The sequence below is a fragment of the Condylostylus longicornis genome, unplaced genomic scaffold (assembly GCF_029603195.1).
Source record: "Condylostylus longicornis isolate FDR11 unplaced genomic scaffold, ASM2960319v2 ptg000063l, whole genome shotgun sequence".
Lineage (NCBI taxonomy): Eukaryota > Metazoa > Arthropoda > Insecta > Diptera > Dolichopodidae > Condylostylus > Condylostylus longicornis.
Window position 1 is genome coordinate 663,540 of NW_026578031.1, and position 18,071 is coordinate 681,610.

General features: G+C 25.6%; 5 protein-coding genes across 5 annotated transcripts in view; 2 read left to right on the forward strand and 3 right to left on the reverse strand.

Moving 5' to 3' along the window:
* Positions 1-404: 404 nt before the first annotated feature.
* LOC129612204 (probable NADH dehydrogenase [ubiquinone] 1 alpha subcomplex subunit 12) lies at positions 405-1,323 on the forward strand. Its single transcript, XM_055525724.1, has 4 exons — positions 405-617; positions 674-851; positions 904-988; positions 1,047-1,323. Exons 1-4 carry the CDS (start codon positions 523-525, stop codon positions 1,121-1,123), a joined length of 435 nt encoding a protein of 144 aa, XP_055381699.1. The 5' UTR covers positions 405-522; the 3' UTR covers positions 1,124-1,323.
* A 147-nt stretch (positions 1,324-1,470) lies between these two features.
* Positions 1,471-3,628, reverse strand: LOC129612192 (cryptochrome-1). The gene is made up of 2 exons (XM_055525710.1): positions 3,159-3,628; positions 1,471-3,054 (listed from the first exon to the last, which is right to left on the reverse strand). The coding sequence occupies exons 1-2, from the start codon at positions 3,198-3,200 to the stop codon at positions 1,507-1,509; spliced, it is 1,590 nt and encodes a 529-aa protein (XP_055381685.1). The 5' UTR covers positions 3,201-3,628; the 3' UTR covers positions 1,471-1,506.
* Positions 3,629-4,337: 709 nt separating this feature from the next.
* Positions 4,338-5,739, forward strand: LOC129612183 (cytosolic Fe-S cluster assembly factor NUBP1 homolog). The gene is made up of 4 exons (XM_055525701.1): positions 4,338-4,490; positions 4,562-5,122; positions 5,246-5,421; positions 5,480-5,739. The coding sequence occupies exons 2-4, from the start codon at positions 4,572-4,574 to the stop codon at positions 5,677-5,679; spliced, it is 927 nt and encodes a 308-aa protein (XP_055381676.1). The 5' UTR covers positions 4,338-4,490; positions 4,562-4,571; the 3' UTR covers positions 5,680-5,739.
* Positions 5,740-6,140: 401 nt separating this feature from the next.
* On the reverse strand, positions 6,141-7,612 carry LOC129612182 (serine/threonine-protein phosphatase 2A activator-like). Its single transcript, XM_055525699.1, has 5 exons — positions 7,499-7,612; positions 7,156-7,445; positions 6,651-7,094; positions 6,488-6,595; positions 6,141-6,421 (listed from the first exon to the last, which is right to left on the reverse strand). The coding sequence occupies exons 1-5, from the start codon at positions 7,527-7,529 to the stop codon at positions 6,248-6,250; spliced, it is 1,047 nt and encodes a 348-aa protein (XP_055381674.1). The 5' UTR covers positions 7,530-7,612; the 3' UTR covers positions 6,141-6,247.
* Positions 7,613-10,857: 3,245 nt separating this feature from the next.
* The window catches only part of LOC129612194 (synaptotagmin-B), a 54,290-nt gene continuing 47,076 nt past the window's right edge, over positions 10,858-18,071 (reverse strand). Inside the window, exons 2-8 of the mRNA XM_055525713.1 lie at positions 13,059-13,422; positions 12,771-12,940; positions 12,420-12,610; positions 12,129-12,363; positions 11,876-12,066; positions 11,507-11,810; positions 10,858-11,436 (exon numbers count right to left, since the gene is read on the reverse strand). Coding sequence (XP_055381688.1) covers positions 11,246-11,436; positions 11,507-11,810; positions 11,876-12,066; positions 12,129-12,363; positions 12,420-12,610; positions 12,771-12,940; positions 13,059-13,246 — 1,470 coding nt within the window. The 5' untranslated portion in view covers positions 13,247-13,422 and the 3' untranslated portion in view covers positions 10,858-11,245. The remainder of the gene's footprint in view (positions 11,437-11,506; positions 11,811-11,875; positions 12,067-12,128; positions 12,364-12,419; positions 12,611-12,770; positions 12,941-13,058; positions 13,423-18,071) is intronic.

An 18,071-nucleotide genomic window follows, 5' to 3' on the forward strand; every position in this document is an offset into this window, starting at 1 on the left:
ATACCTATTTCATTTTTGTATTATTATAAAATTATTTCATAGATTTAGTGATATTTTTTTTAAATGATTTTGGTTTTCATTATTATTTACATTATGAAACCAAAAATTTTTATTTTTAATTATCAAATAGCTTTGTATCTATATTTTTGATAATTCTAAAAGATTTTTGGTTCTAAAATTTATATGAACACATACATATGAAGAATTTTCAAATACAATCTAGTGACTTTTTTTTCTATGACGGCAATACGGTTTATACCTCTTTAATAAACTTGATATAAAAAGAAAAACAACATTTGGCAGTTCTGGTATAAATTCTCCAAAAAGACATTTTCCAATAATTCAACTTTCATGCAATCTTTCCAATCATATGTCAAATATATATCAAATTGACATTGACAACTTAAGTTGTCAAATACATATTGATTATTGTTTTTCTCTGACCGAAAAAAAAAAAATTTAACTAAAAATTTTATTTAGTTAATTTTAAACGTCCTAAAACTTAAAAAAACAGGCGAAGCTATGGCGAGATTTTTAGGACTTGATAGGTTAGCTAAAATTTATGATATTATTCGTCAAGCTGGTGGTATTCGCGCAGCATATATGAAACTTTACAGGTTATATAATTTCATCTAAATAAAAAGATGTAGAAAAAAATTGCTTGAATTTCTAGATTTGATGAGCTTAAACCTGGAACCCTTGTTGGAACCGATAAATATGGTAATAGATATTATGAAAATCCATATTATTTCTATGGTCGTAATAGATGGGTAGAATATGCAGATCACTTTAATATGGATTACGATGGATCACAGATTCCAGCTGAATGGTTTGGTTGGATGCATTACAAGGTTTGAGAACATTAATTTAAGAAAATCACTATTATATATGAATAATTTTTAGACCGATATTCCACCAACCTTAGACGGATCTCGCCCTAAATACAAATGGATGATTGACCATAGCGAAAATTTATCGGGAACTAAAGGTAAACTAGACACTTATTTATAAACATTACCGTTATATAAATGTATTTGTATCTGTAGCTCAGTATATGCCGTACACAACTACTCCTCCGAAAATTGAGGCATGGGATCCAAAAAAATCATCTAGCAAAGAATAAAATTGTTAACATTTAGGAAAGATTTTATTAAACCAAAATTATCTAAAATATTAAACAATTTTTTTAATTGTAAAGTTTTAAGAAAAACAATATCTACATAACATTCTTATTTTTTCTATATAATCTTTACTCAATCGCTGTTTATAACTTTAGATTGGCAATAAACTGTAGCTCCTATAATTTTATGGAAATTAAAACAATATATAGTTATGGAATATTAAACAATATTTATGGAAACTACTACAAGAATATGTAGTTTTATATAGAAGCTTAGAAAAAATGTTGGTGAAAAAAAACAAATAAAATTTTAGAAATTTTTTTAATAGGTAAAATAATTGAATAATTTAGATACAAAAAATTTACAAATTAACATTTTTCGCATTTCACTTTTTCATCTTTTTTGATGAAGACTTGGGGTTTTCAATTTTTCTCTTTTTGGATGTATCATTTACATTATCCTTTAATTGTTTATTAAGTTTATAAGCCTCGGCCATTTTACTCAAGTTTTCTTTATGTATGGTTTCATGTATCACTATCCTGTTCGGGTAATCTTTCCCTAAAACACAACCATATTCTTTTTGACTATTTAACGATGCTTTCCAAGGCTCATATATAATACCAGCAGGATAATTTTTTAATTCTGGACAATACTTTTTTATATATTTTCCTTCAGGGTCTGTTTTTTTTCCGAAAGCTACAGGGCTATAAACCCTAAAATATTTATAGAAAAACGCTGATGCTGACAACCACATCCAGTTTCCGGCATTTAAAGCCCAATCTGCGTCTAATAATAGTTCCTCGAATACTTTTTGACCTTCTTCCCAGGAAATCCATAAATCCCCCCTTGTTAAAAAACAGGCTACAGCGTGTCGTGCTAAATGATGTATCCAACCTTCTTGTCTTAACTGTCTCATAATAGCGTCTATAAAAGGGTAACCTGTTTTCCCATGTGACCATGCTTCTAAATACGTTTTATTTTCTTGCCATGGGATTTGGTATGAAAACTTATTACCAATCATTTTATCAAAATTAGGATCGGAAGCTGCAGCCGTATAATAAAATTCTCTCCACATTAATTGGCCCAATAGCGATGTCGGAGGTTTTGAGTGTTTAGGATTTTTTTTTAAAACTTCATTCAATTTATGAAAAAATAATCGAGAACTAAGGCATCCAAATTTCAAATAAGGACTGAGAACTGTAGTACTAGGTTCAAGAGAATTTGGTGAGGTATTGGGCTTTTCGAATGTGCATATATATTCAGTATCTTTTAAATACCTTTTAAGCCTATTTAGACCTTCCGTTTCACCACCTGGAAATTTTCTAGGTCCCAGCAAAGATTTGTCTGAAATTAGTTCATTTAAAGCTGGAACATCATAGCATTTATTATTTTGGTTTTCCTCTGAATCATTGGAAGGAATGGTAGCTTTTGGTAATTTTTCTGGTACATCTAGGGCAGCTGAAACTTTAATTTTTTCTACAATTGACATGAACTTTTGATAAGTTACCGGAGCTTTGTCTCCATTTTTTTGTAAAACTAATTGAGGGTTATAAATTGTATGCGATGCAAATTGATAAACCATTACTCCATGTTCAAATGCTTTCACTTCCACATCATTATCTCTTTTAACGGAATATGGTTCAATATCAGTTTCAAATGTTAGTTGAACAACATTCCAATTCTCAAAAATTTTTGGAAAAACCGTAGTTGGATTGCCGCGTACGACGTAAAGTCTTGAATTTATTTTTGTAAGGTTCTCATGTAATTGCTGTAGAGATTCTTGAAGAAAACGCCACCGGTTGGCTCCAACTTTTAACCATTTTAATAAATCAGGATCTAATATGAATATCGGACGTAAACAATAAACAGTTGGGTTTGAACGTACAGTGTCACACGCTTTGATTAATGCTGGATTATCATGAACTCTAAGACCCTACAAAATATAATATAAAAATACTTTAAACATGTAAAATAATATAAAAATACTTTAAACATGTATAAAATAGTGCCCACATAGGTACATGCATACTCACTTACCTTTCTAAACCAATGTATTACGGTTCTCTTCTGTGTGGACATGTTTAAAGGATAAATAAAAAATAAATACTTGACGACTAGGATTAATATGACAATTTGTACAATTTGCAAAATAAACAAATCATCTACAATTAAGTCAAGGCCACAAAGCTCAACTGCATTTTATTTCACAACTTGGCTCATTTTTGCTGCTGTTTATGTTTTTTAAACGAATGCAGTTAACGGATTTTAATGTCATTAGCTACATATATTCCGTTTATGTTAATATAATTGAATCTTTACTAAATCACATTTAAACAAAGTAAGGATTCTTTTGATCCACTTGTTTAATTAAAAATTAAGAAATGCAATTTTTTTTATTACAAAATATTAGTAATAATTCCATAGAACTTTTATAGATAATAGAAGCAACATTTAGCAGCAAGTTAATGAGAATCTTATGAAACACAAAATCATGTTTGAACAGTCACAACACAATTAATCTTACAAAGTTTATGATTGATTTTTTAAGAAATCAAACAATTTTTTTTTTTATTCATTTATGATATCTACATGCTTTTTGATTAGTTTGTTCCAGTGTGTCTGAAGTATTCAGAAAGAAATAAAGAACCGTAATGAAGGGTCCGACATGCATGATTCAAAAAAGGATTGTTCCTGGATTTCGGGAGAATTGTAAGAAAGGCTCCTGTGTTAAATTAAAAGAAAATTAGTAATTTTTAGTAAACGAAATAAAATTTTAAAGCCTGATCGTGTATCTCGCTTTCATTCTTCGTTTCAATTCATTTTTAAATCGGAATTGTCTGTTTTCTAATGGATATTTTACTTTTCCAATATGATTGCTCATTTTTTCAATATGATTGGATTTTTGCGTTTTTCCTCAAATTATCGAATGAACGTCATCAAAATTTATCGACTTTGTTTCAAAAACAAAGTGAAAAAATTTACTATACATACAAGAATACGAAAGTTATTCACTTTCTTCTCACTTTGTGAGTAAAAAGGAAGAAAGATCATTAGGCCCTTAATCTGAATATTACAATCACAATAATAGCAAACACTATAGGAATAAATAATTCACAAATTAGTGAACCCAATTGACTGTTGAATAACGCCATTTTTATTAAGAGGGAATATGAATACCTACATTTGACATTTTGCAGGGTCAGCTGTTAAAATTTAACGCAATGTTTTGAAATCCATTCTTATTACTGGAGGAAACTGGAAATTATTGTACATTTGTTATAATTTTTGTTATGATTGTCATCGCTTTATATTGATCGAGTGTGTTTAAAAAAAAAAAAAACAATTAAAACAGAAAAGTTTTTGTTATAAGTAAGTGTAAATGAATTTAGAATATTGTTCCAAACTTTAACAAATTTAATAAACTAATTAATTGTGCAAAGTTTCTTTGAAATGTCTACTGAAATGCAACCAGAACCTGAGGGTTGTCCCGGCGTTGGAACTCAAAATGCTGGTAAAAGTAGCGCTTGTGCTGGTTGCCCTAATCAATCATTATGTTCGTCTAATCAATCTGCAGCAAACGAAGAAAGAGAAAGAGTTATAGAAAAGATTAAAAATATAAAAAATAAATACCTGATTTTATCAGGAAAAGGAGGTGTTGGGAAGAGTACTGTCACAACATTGCTTTCTAAATTTCTTGCTCAAAAGCATGATGATTTAAATTTTGGTGTTTTGGACATTGATATATGTGGTCCATCTCAACCACGAATGCTTGGGGTAGAAAATGAACAAGTACATAATTCGGGTTCTGGTTGGTCCCCTGTAAATATCGATGATAATTTATGCTTAATGTCTATTGGTTTTTTATTGTCAAGTCCTGATGATGCCATTATTTGGAGAGGACCGAAAAAGAATGGAATGATAAGACAGTTCTTAACAGAGGTAGATTGGGGGAATTTAGATTATCTGATATTAGATACTCCACCAGGAACTTCAGATGAACAGTAAGTTTATAATTTGAAATAGTTGCAAATGTTGAGGTTAATTTGCCTTTTTGATTAGTTCCCTTCAATCATTTATGTTTACCTCAATGTATTCAGTTAAAATAACCATAAAATGTTTTTTAGTTTATCATCGGTTTCTTATTTAAATGAACCGAAAGGATCTTTGAAAGCCATTATTGTAACAACACCTCAAGAAGTAGCTTTACTGGATGTTAGAAAGCAAATAAGCTTTTGTAAAAAATTAAACATTCCTATTATTGGGGTTATAGAGAACATGTCACCTTTTATTTGCGGTCACTGTAATATGTGCTTGTATTTCAAACAATTTTAAATGCTTAAATGAAATTGTATTTTTAGGCAACGGTACTTCGAAAATATTTGACGAGAGTTCAGGAGGTGCAGAAGTTATGTGTAAAGAAATGGAAGTTCCATTTTTGGGAAATCTACCATTAGAAGCAAAATTAACCCAATCTTGTGACACTGGTTTTGATATGAATGTTTTGAGTGAACTACTTAGAAATAGTTTAAACAAAATTTGTTCACAAATTGTTTGCTAGCTTTTAAGATTTACAAAGAGTTTTGCATAATTAATAAAACAGTTTTTTAAAAAAACATAATTTTTTATGTTAACATAAAAAAGTTTGTAATTTTATTTCCTTCTAGTTTCCAGGTATAACAAGCCCACATATGAATATTTAAAATAATATTAACAATAGTTTAATAAAAGTAATGGGGAAAAAATTTGAAAAAGGAGAAATAGAAGATTGCTTAGAATGTAGAATGGTTGGTGGTTTTTGTATGTCAGTAATAGGAGCTTATTTATGGCATCATGCCAAAAGACGAAAAGGATTAGAACGGAACACTATTATTATGCTGTCGTGTGGTAAAATTTAAAATAAGAATAATGAAAGAATATTTTACACAAAAATCCAAAAAATCTATTTTAGGTTCATTCGCATTAGGATTTGCTAGATTATTCAATATTATCCCTCCACTTTCAAAAAAGGAGAGCAAAGAATAAGTTATGATGTTTTTATTTTTTTTGCAATTTTAGTTACATCCAAATAAATTAAATAATACAAAAACTAATTAAAAAATGTTCAACTGAAATTAAAATCATTAAAATTATTTCGTACTCGATTCTGAAACTGCACTTGATAACATAGTTGGTAATTTTGAGCTATTTGATTCGGGAACACCTAATCTGGCTATATATAAGGTTGTGCCAGGTTTGACAGTGTTAAATGACATAATAGTACCAAAAAATACATGTTGTATTACCGGAAATTTAGCAAGGATCTGAAAAAAAAATTTGAAAAATTATTTATGAAACACACGCTTTTATGTATAAGATATTTTTTTTACCTCTTTTTGATACATTTTTACGAGTCCAGAACTAATTTTTGACCAAGATGGTACAGCACTAATACTCCATAACTGATTAGAATGTTCAGCAAAATGACCAGTTTTAACCTGAAATTCAAAAGTAAAAAAAATATATAATTTTGTATTTTTAAAAGCGTTTAACCTGACAAATATAATCTATGCATCCAATATATATGTATTCATTTTTGTAGTTATTAATCACATCTGCATCCAGAAATTTAGATGGGTCAAATGGACTATTAATTGATAATTGAGCGCTTCCCCAAATGAATGGTACAAATTGATAATCATCTAAACTCCATACACCTTGACTTCCAGCAGGTTCCATTCTATATGTTTTTTGCAATCGTCTTACAAATGTCAGATAAGAATTAAAAAGTTTTAAAGCTACAGCTATATTGTCCTTTTCTTGTAAGACTCCAACTTTAAAAAAACTGCATAAAAGCATAATAAAATTTAATTCGTGACCAGTTCCATAATCAATTCGTGTTTGATTTCCAAAGGAATCTACAAAATACACAGAAAATTCCGTAATAGCTGAATGATATTTTTCGGGAATCGCATCCACTAGAAGATTTGGCGTCATCTATTAAATCGAAAAATTTGATTATCGGTTTTGTATTTCGTCATAAAGAGAAATTTATTACAGAACTGAGTTTTTCAAACCAAATGCGAAACGCTTGATTCCCAAACCTTTGAGGTTGATCAATCGGTGGTGTATCATCAACAAGTTTGTTTAATTTATCGAAAATTTCTAAAAGCTTATTCATTGTTTCAGAAACGTAACAATCGTATGAATTTCTTTTTCCTTGTATAACAACACTTATACCATTGATAAAACCAATAAGATCATAATAAGCTTCAGATTTTTGCCATTTATTCATATCGGCCATTGATTTAACCTTCTTTTCTGGAGTAACATACGAAGCTGTTTCAACTAAATTATAATTCTCTATTTTATAAAGTTTGCTAAAATACATTGATAATTACCAGTATTTGTACCATCGTTTTTATTTTCCATTATTTCCTTTTTTATTACAAAATGTAAAATTTATCAATCAAATTGTTGCGGAACTGTCGTATTATTACTAAAATAAAGATTTGTTATTGTTTGAATGTCAAAAATTAATAAAAAAAAATCTTTTAATAAAAAAGTACCATTCACAATAGACAATAAACAAAGAAAATCTAAATGAATGCGTTATGTTGTTATTGTGAATGAATTGGTAACAAATTTTTAATAACTTAAATATAAGGATTTGAAATATAAGAATTGCTTTTTCAATTTTTTAAAACTTTTTTTTTTGGACGAAAACGAAAATGTATGTTCATTAATTAATAAAGCATATAATTATAGTGCCTTGTATATTAATAAAAGCAAGTATTTTTAAATAAGTTCAAACATCAGCTAAATAATTCCAAATTTTAAGATTTTTCATTCGAATTTTAACTTTGAATTATTCATTTGATGAAGGCGGGAATGGTGAGCATTTTGTAAATGAAAATGTTTGTAACTACTTTTTTGTTGCTACTAAAAATTTTTGGTAATTACATAATTCAATTGTAAAAAATAAATTTTTCATACATACATGTACTTTTATATTAATGATTGAACTTCCAGTTTCTAAAAAGTTTGCGATTCATGTGACATGAGTTTGCTTAAATAAAATTTTTTAATTATTTAAGAGTATGTATATGCATACGTACATACATATATGTACATACGTAGATGAACTGGAGTACGTGGATTAGCATCTTTAATTTCTACCATATGGCACCAACTACAAGACTACAGAGTAACATTTAATACAGAGTAACTAGAGTAACATTTTGCTGATAAATAACTTAATTATACATTTTGTTTTGTAAGGGTCGATTGAAACAGCACAAACTTTAGCTTGCCAAACGTTAGCTGGCAATTGTTAGGTAAGTAATCAATATCGAACAATTATTCTGCAACGACAATGATTACAAATTGATTTTTGTCCAATTACGATAGGGTCTACGCCCGTTCTGGAAGAACCTTGGTGAACAGCATGAACTGGAAACTATTCTCTTGTGGCACTTTTTATTAGTATACTTTATTGATGTTTTGGTTCTTGATACAATAAAATTTTTTGCAATTTTTTTGATTAATTGATTAAAGAGAAATCTCAAAGTGGTTGGTGAAATAGAGCTTACATATATCGTTAAGAAAAATGCATAAAAAGAGAGTAAATGTATTAGTTATGGAAATTAATTGGAATTTCATAATGAGTATTAATTAAGTTTTTATTTTAAAATGATATTTCTTTTTTTTTTCAATTTAAGTAAACTGAATATTTATGTACATACATATTAAATATAAATTTTATTTTGTAGGCATATTCAGAAATCGTACTATTTAGCCAGCCAGATAAACTAACTTCAAAAGAGAAAAAGGAAAAGAAACTAAATATACGAAAGGAACACAATAATTTTTAAGACCAGGTACAATAATTTTTACCACTAATTTTTTTTTAATTATTTCAACTTTTTAATTTATATATTAATACATATTCAATTGGATTTTATACAGAATTCTAATATTTTTCACGAAACATTAACATTATATAGATTTTATAATTTTGTATACATAATATGTATACATTTTACATTGCATATATTATATCCTTATACGTATAACTTTATTTATATACTTTATTTATATAATAATGTATTTTTAAGAATATTTTACATACATACTTAATTTTGTTAATTATATTTTAAAGCATTAGGTAAACATTAATTATAACATTATTTTCTTATATATAAATTTTATATTTTAATATAAATAATTTTACAAGTTTTATATAAAATGAAACAGCGTCTATAAATATTTTTTTATAATTATATAAAATATATAATATGTAATATGTATATATACATGTATTTACCATACATATATATATATATTTTTTAATACATAATTTTTTCTAAATACTTTTAGGTACAATGGACATTTATAAATTTCAATTAATTTTGTATTTTTTATTTTTTATTTAATATTAAATTTTATAAACTCATATAAAGTAATTTAAATATTTATTTTAGTTTAAACTTATAGGCAAACAGCTTAAGCGGATATTTTTCATATTTTCATTATTTAGGGGTTTATAAATATTTGTTGATTTCAGTTTAAAATAGATTTAATGAAAAAACTTGAAGGTGCAAGAAACTAATTTATAATTATTTTGTTTATTATTCAAATGGATTTATACTGTTAGAATTAACTAGAGATATGTTATGAATTTTTCTTCGTAATTTTATTAGGTTTTAATGTTGATTTGAGGGAGATGAATTTTATTCTCATGTGTCTTTTAATTTTTCTTATACAAAATTTAATACTTTCTTGTACAAATATTTTTTTATATAATCGGCATTATTTTATTCTGGAAGAACATTTTAAAATTTTAGGCAATCTATTTTCGTTAACAATGAATAAATAAATATTTTGTAAATTAATTTTAAAGTTGTTCAAATTTTTATAATTTATTTTTGTAATTTTTATTTAAATAAGAGTTAGAATTTGTCTTTGAATTAAGATACAAATTTATTGTAAGTTTCATAAGTAATCTATGTAGATTACTGATTGAAACGGTGGTAAAATTTTTATAAGTAATTAGAAAAATTGTTAAACATATGTTAGATTTAAATACAGCATCGGCAATATCTTATGTTAAGAAAATTGATTTTCACATAATTATTTTTTGATATAAAATTATAATTGTAGTAAGTACATAGGTGAATTTTTGAATTTCATTATTTATAAAATGTTGTGAGTATATAATGAAAATTTTAGTTTAAAATTTAAAAATTAATTTGTATATTTACACGAAAGGGATTTCTTGTTGAAATATCAATAAGAGCCTAATACATATAGTTTAATATTTTAGTTATTGTTGTGTAGTATGATGGTTGTATATTAAATATAGAATTTTATCATTAGTGAGTTTCTTTTAAATTTTATACCGTTTAAGCTTTATGAAATATTTATAAGTATATAGACACACGCACGGAGTTTTAAAAATATATAAAAATGAATGTTAGCATTATATTTTGACATCTCAAAAGAAACCTTGTATTTTAGAAACTTTAAACTTCAGTTCTTATAAAAATAAATTTTATATATGATTTCAAAATAAATTTTTAAAAATAATTTTAGTATTGCATTTGTAAAATATGCATAATATAATATACAATGTTAATTAATATTTTAATACTATTAATATAAAAAGTTTTAAGTAAATTTAATTTAAAAAAGTTTTCTTTTAAATATATTTTGATTACAGAATTTATCATTGTAAAAAGCTTGTACACATAATATTAAAATCATCAAATATAATATTATTTTACATAATTCATAAATTTAAATAATATTATTTATTGGGGTCTTTGAACCCCAATAATACTGCTTGAATAGTGTTAGAATGAATCCACACGTTACAATTTCTTTTTAAAATTGTTGATCTCGTCTAGATTTATTCTATTACTGTACTTCAACAGTGCAATCGAGTCTTGCATTCACTGCATATTTTTATTATTTTATATTTAAATTTCTTTAATTAATATGCATTATATTATAAATTGTATACATATTTAAAATTAAAAATGATCTTGATTAATTATAAAATATAATTAAAATCTTTTTATAATTTTTAGGTATGTAATCCAAAAAAAAAAAAAAAATAATTCCCGTGTATTTACTTAATATTTAAATTATTTTTGATGATGATGATGATGATGACTATGATGATGTGTTGAAATAATTTTAACATTATGCTCATACAAAGGTAGCCATTGTGCTATAGCAGTCTTTGAACGGAACATTTCATCAAAGAATGTTCTCTCTTCTAATCGAATTTCTGATGAATGACCTAAAACAGTTTTACCTAAAATTTCATTTGATCCTAAAAATGTGGAAAATATGTAAGTAATTTTTGTTAATTATATTTATTAAATCAATAATTATTTAGTTACCCAATAAACTATCATGAAGTACAATAAATTCCAAAAAACTACTTTTTAAGACATCTTTTGATACATCAAATGTTAATGCTTCATTAAAAACTGGTGCTACATTATTTCGTATTACACCAGTTTTACGTTTTTTAATTTTTTTACCATTATTTATTAAAGAAACTTTAACATATGGATCTGATGAATTTCTTGAATCATCTATAACTCTTAAATTTCTTGCTTTAATAACAACTACTGTTAAACGTTCAGCTGATTGTAGATATGATAAAGATACCATTAAATCACCTAAATCAATTTTCGCATCCTGAATAATAAAATTTAATTAAAAAAATGTTCAATATTTTCTTTTCTAATAATTATTTATATTACTTGTTCTGCAACTACCCCTAATTGTTTCCAGATGTCAACTCTTTCAGATAAATCTAATTTCTCTAAAAGAATTTGTGTTCCGCCAATACATAAATGTCTTGAATATGCATCAAAATCATAAAGAAGAATTTCAAGAGTTCGTTTACCAATTTGTGTTGGGTGTTCTTCAAAAACGAAATCTTCGTCAAATACTAAAATAAAAGAAATTTTTTTATAATAATTTAATAAAAAAGATTTTATTTTATTTACTTACTTGGATTCAAAGTCTTCTTATGTATCCTAGTTTGCCATACATTCTTTTTATCTGGCAACAATCTTATTTTTGCGTAAGGATCTGCTGTACCACTAAAATCTCTTGGCTGTAATTCTTGTGCTTCAATTAATCTTATTGTTAAATTTCCAGCAACTGGATCGTACCAAATCCATAAATGTATATTTCCTCTTAAGTTTTCATTTGTTGGCGGTGGTGAGGTAGGCTCATTACCTTGCTATAATACTTTTATATAGTAAAAGGAAATTTTTTAAAAAAATAAAAATTAATTACGTATAATGATGTATCAATTTTTGTTGGATCCAATTTAGCATGCATTGATGTAACTTTAGGTTTAACTGGATTCATTGCTAAAACCATCTGTTTATCAGAACGAGCAATTGGTATTGTACCAGAGCACATTGATAATGTCATTGATCTTGTACTTTCTGTTGGTGATGATGGTGTTGCCGGAGTAGATTCTTCTGTAATTGTTTGTTAATAATAAAAATGTTTTTAATTTGAATTAGAAATATTGAAATGAAAATTTTAGGTAAATTAGCCACAATTAAGACTCGATTATTGAGCGTCCATTCAAGATTTAAATTCTGTAACACAGACAAATATTGTTTCTTTTAGGTTTACCTGCTGATGAATTTTGATTAGCATTTCCAGTAGTTGTTTTAGGTGGTACCCAAAATGTTGGATCATCATTGATTGATGTAGGTGTTAAATTACCTTTACCTATTGAACGTGAACATTCACTAACATTGTCAACATTATATGGAATTCCACTTCCAACCAAAGCTTCTCGACTGCAATTTAATATTCAAATAACAAAATAACGTTGTTAATATTTTTAATTTTCGTTTTATTAATCAAAATTTATGGCTAATAATTAAATCTTAATTAAATAACTTTAATTTTTATTACCTTTCTCTAATATCCTCAGAATCTTTAGCTGCTTCTAATAAACTTTTCTCAAACCAGTTGAGACGATATTTCTTTGAACAAGTTATGTATAAAATTGCTCCGAGAATTGAAACAATTAAAAATGAAACGGAAGCATATAAAGCCACTTGTGGCAAAGAAATTTCCTCTTCAGTTATAATTATATCCATTTTATGCTTTTGTAGTTATTTTATTCTTATTATTGTTATTATTCTTTCCTCTATTTTATAGTGTTTAACTATTATTCTTTGATTCACAATTTTCTTTGAACAGTAAAATTCTGAGTACTGGGAATTCTATGTATTGTGTGGATATGCATATGTTATATATGTGAACGCTGTATATTCTAAAAAAAAAAGAAAATTAAAGGAAATTATAATGTTATTATTTCTTATTATTTCTTAGTTAGCTATTATTTTATAACATATACGATGTACGGAATCTACAAGTTTGAATTTCATTCTTCTAAGTATATGTGCTTGTTTGTAGGAAAAATATTTCTATGTATTTTAAATACATTGTTGTATATACATACCATCGAACCTTATGAATGCACAAAACCAATTATAATGGAGTCAATGCTTTTCAACACCAGTAGATTTTGAATGACTTATAACTTTGATGCTATCTTACAAAGCATCGAAGCTATGCTCAAAAATGTAAAAAATAGAAAAACAGTTTAATTTGATTTTAAACTGTTGCATTGTGGAACTCTTTGGTCTATGAACATTGAACGCACACAAAAATTTTATTTACCTAAAATAAATGGGATAAATGTTAGGAACAGGAAAAACTTCAACAATCAGTTGTTTGTTTCAACTCATATACTTTAATTTCATAGGGCTCATGCTATCGAACATTTTGTATGAGCTATAGGATATAGGCTATAGGCTTCATTATAGCCTATATTATGCTATAGAACATTTACTTTTTGTATGATTCGAGAGTTTAATGTGAAAATTTTCGAAAATTTTTTTCAAACACCATCCAATTTTCGTTATGTTCAATGATATCTAAACACTACCTTAGAGTTGTAAATTTTTTTTTTGTGATAAATGTACGTATTAATGGTTTAATGATTTCATGTTCGTTTTATGCTGCGTATAACTTTTTTATTACATTATAATTTTTATTTTCATCTTTTTGAAGAAGAAAATGGTAACAAAGAAAAAAATTCCAATTTATGGCAGAGTATTGGAAGAGGAAGAAAATGAAAAATAAAAAAAATAATATTTTATAGCTTCTTATTGTTATTTTACTTCGGTCCCATTAAAATTAGAAGGTCATTACTGTGTATACTACTGTGTATTTTAATGGAAATATGATTTGTATTACAATGTGTGAACTTGAATTAAAGAAATTGTGAGAATACTTACAATTTTAAAAGCATAAAAGAATCCTTATATTTATTTAAACGATGAAGATTCCTAGAAAATTAAGTTTTCTCTTTTGTATTCGTCTTTTATTTGAATGACATGAACCTAAATATAGAATGAAGAAGCTTTTAATATAAAAATTGATGTTTTGTGGTATGTTCAAAAACTTTGATTTGCTTTACAAATTACTTCAAAATTATGAAATGTTACCAAAATGACTAAACTTTTATCAATATATTAGTAGACTGTTTCTTTCAATTTAATGTGAGTTGGATTAGATATGCATAATAACGCAAAAATTTTTTTTTTTTTTCAGATATAAGGAGAACCCAGAACTCAATCGTAAATTTTAGATCGTCCAATGAAATTTTTTGTGATTCTCTTACCAAATCATTTGAATTCAATTCTGAGATGTAAAATTTTTGATTTAGGTTTGTCTTTCTTCTTATACACTGGGTTTATTCTAAAATATTAATCTAAACCGAGTCTCAAAGTTATACAGAAGACTGTCCGTTGTATCGTCCTCTATATAGGGAAGTACACAATATTTAATTATTTTCTACTTTTCTATAATATTTTATTAAAGAAAATTTTTTTTTAAAAAAGCATATCTACACCATAATAGAAGACTGAAATTATAAATTTTAGTTATTTATCCAAGAGAATTGTAAAAACACTGATAAGGAAAATCAATAAAAATTTCTAAATGATTTTTCAAAGCGAATTAATTTTCCAGATTTTGTAACCAAAAATTATGATTTTTTGTGTTATCTTTTGTGTATATAGCTACATACTCGTATATAGAATTTTGTTTTTTTTTTGTTTTGATAAACATAAGCGACCTGATAATTAAATCCTAATAAAATTAAATTGCTTTAGTTGAAGAAGACAAAAACTAACAAAAATTGAATTGTATAGACCATATTATTCTTAAATTTTTTTTCCTGTTCAATTTTCCAACAATATACGAATATTGTTAATTCAAATATCTGAACCCATAATTAGATTATAAATGGGATTTTTAATTTAACTTAAAGAAGTTTGTAAAACAGTACGTAAGAGTAGACACAGAAAGAATTGAAGAATATAAAATTGGGATTTTGTGTGCTAATTTCAATGTATTTTTTATGAGCTTATAATAAAATCCTAATATTATTTTTTATAATTTATACAGGGATACCCAAATGTCTTTTTATTGGCGTTTATATATAAAATTAATTAATAATAAAAATTTTTACAATTATCTTTCTAAAATAATTTTGAACAACTAATAATGGAAGATATTATTATGCGGCATTCTATTAAAATCCTTGGCTAAAATTTTATTTCGTTAAATTTTAATGTAGTCGTCTATATTTTACTGACTATACTTTATAGTATTTTATTACATAAAATGTAAACACTCAGTAACATATAATAAGTACATATTTTTTTTTAAGTAGGGGTCACAAGCACGTGTTTCATGTAGGTATCTCTTTAATATTTTTTAACAGTAACAGCCTGTGAATAGAGAACATACAAGGGTTCTCGTTTCTCTCAAATTTGTTAAACTATTTTAATATTTGAAAAAATTTTTTTTGAGAATTTCCGATTAATTTTCCAAAAAATTATTTTTTATATCATTTTGTAAATAATGACAAATTTTTATTAACTTTTTCTAAGAAATAATTATAAAAAGATTACAAAATAATTGAAAATAATTAATCCATAGATTAATTATAATCGAATAAAAGTATTCTCAATTTAATTATTATGCACTCAATAATTCAATATTTTCATCATAAATCGTTTGAAATTTATTCACAAATGAAATTATATAGTGATAAGATTAAGGCGGATTACCAGAGAAAAAAATATTTTTCCGTATTTTTCAATGTCACAATATCGTAATATAGATTAAAAAAGAAGAAATGAAGAAATCAAGAAAATTATTATTGATCTAATCTACTGTTTTATGCCAGCTGTATAAAAGATGGGAAAAAATATTTTATTATTGTACGAACACTAAAAGGAGTTGTGAAACGAATTGAACTGTTTTCCAATTCAAGAATTTAAATGGAAAAAAGTTCAATTCGTTCCAGAATTTTGTATTATTGGTTAAGAATATTTAACACTCTAAAATACTTCCGGAGTAGAATTGAATAATTTTTAAATCTAGCTCGGTATTATATAAAACTACTGCTACATGCAGGAGTGAGAATCAACGCTTAAATTTTAATACTCTTTGAGGATTTAACATTTAATTTTCAAATGAGAATGTAATGCAATAAATGTGTGTAATGACCCTATTCAGCTACTTAATCGTGTGATCTATAAATAGATAGCTTGGTATTGTTGGAAGTATCATAAATGTATAAATTATTCCTTATATACCCTTAAATAGAACACAAAAATTGTAAAAAAGACGATTTTATTTTAATTATTTATTTATAACAGGTTATAATGGGCGGGAAATTTACAAATTAATATTATTTATTTTAATTGATAATGAAAAATCAATCAAGTTTTTATTTTTAATCAATTATTTCTAATTCTTTTCAATACACTATTTTCTATAAATAATAAAATAATTGATTGACACTATAAAAATTTCTATATTTTACCTTAGGATACTCTAATTATAGAACAAATTAATTTATTATTCTACAATATTAAATTTCAATAGCAAATTAAGAATAGTGTAAATAATATAATATATAGGAGTAAATAAATATGCTTAATTAAATTTGTAATTAACAGAAATTATTTTATTTTATTTTTAGATTTCAATCATTTACTGGACAAGATCTATCAACATATTATCAATTGAATAAAAAAAGTAATTTGAATGGATTAACTAGAATGAATATGCCCAGTGAATACACCTTTCAATCAAGCTGTTCTTTTATATATTATAGACTTAATGTAATTGCAGGAAAATGTTGTACATTTGAATGAAATGTTATGCGTCTAAATTGTTGTATACCTTTTAATAGGATCGCAAACTTTAATATTTAGATTAGATTTAAATTTGTTGTAGGGCATTTTATCTCATAAAACTTTAACTAATTAAAATTTTAAAATAATACGCTTCAATGAGCTTATACTCATTGTAATTTTTGTTAAATTGTAAACTATACCCAAAGTATTCATACTATACTTTAAAATCTCAAAAAAAAAACATCTCAAAAATCTCGATAAACTTTTAAAATTTTAACATTTTAATTTTATTATCTAGTTTTTAATGTGCTACTAATAGCATCAAATACGAATAATAAGCATTAAATTTTTAACCATAAAATTACCACTTTTTTATATTAAAAGTTAAATTACATCCTTGTCTTATTTTCCTTTAATATATCCTTTTGAAAATTTATTTTCATTGCTAAAAAATGAGCAAAAAAAGAAAAATATATAACATTGTATTTTGTCCGTACCCATTAATGAGTCTTTAAAAATATTCTTAAACATTATTAGGATATTAATCAGGAAAATAATATTTTTTTATCGTTCTTGTAATGCTTAAAAAAGGAAAGGACTATGTCACAATTGAGTAACCTTTAATTTCGTTTGTCAGTGAATGCTTTATTTTATAATTTCAAGAGATTTGTATCAGTTCCGAAAATACAAATATGTAATG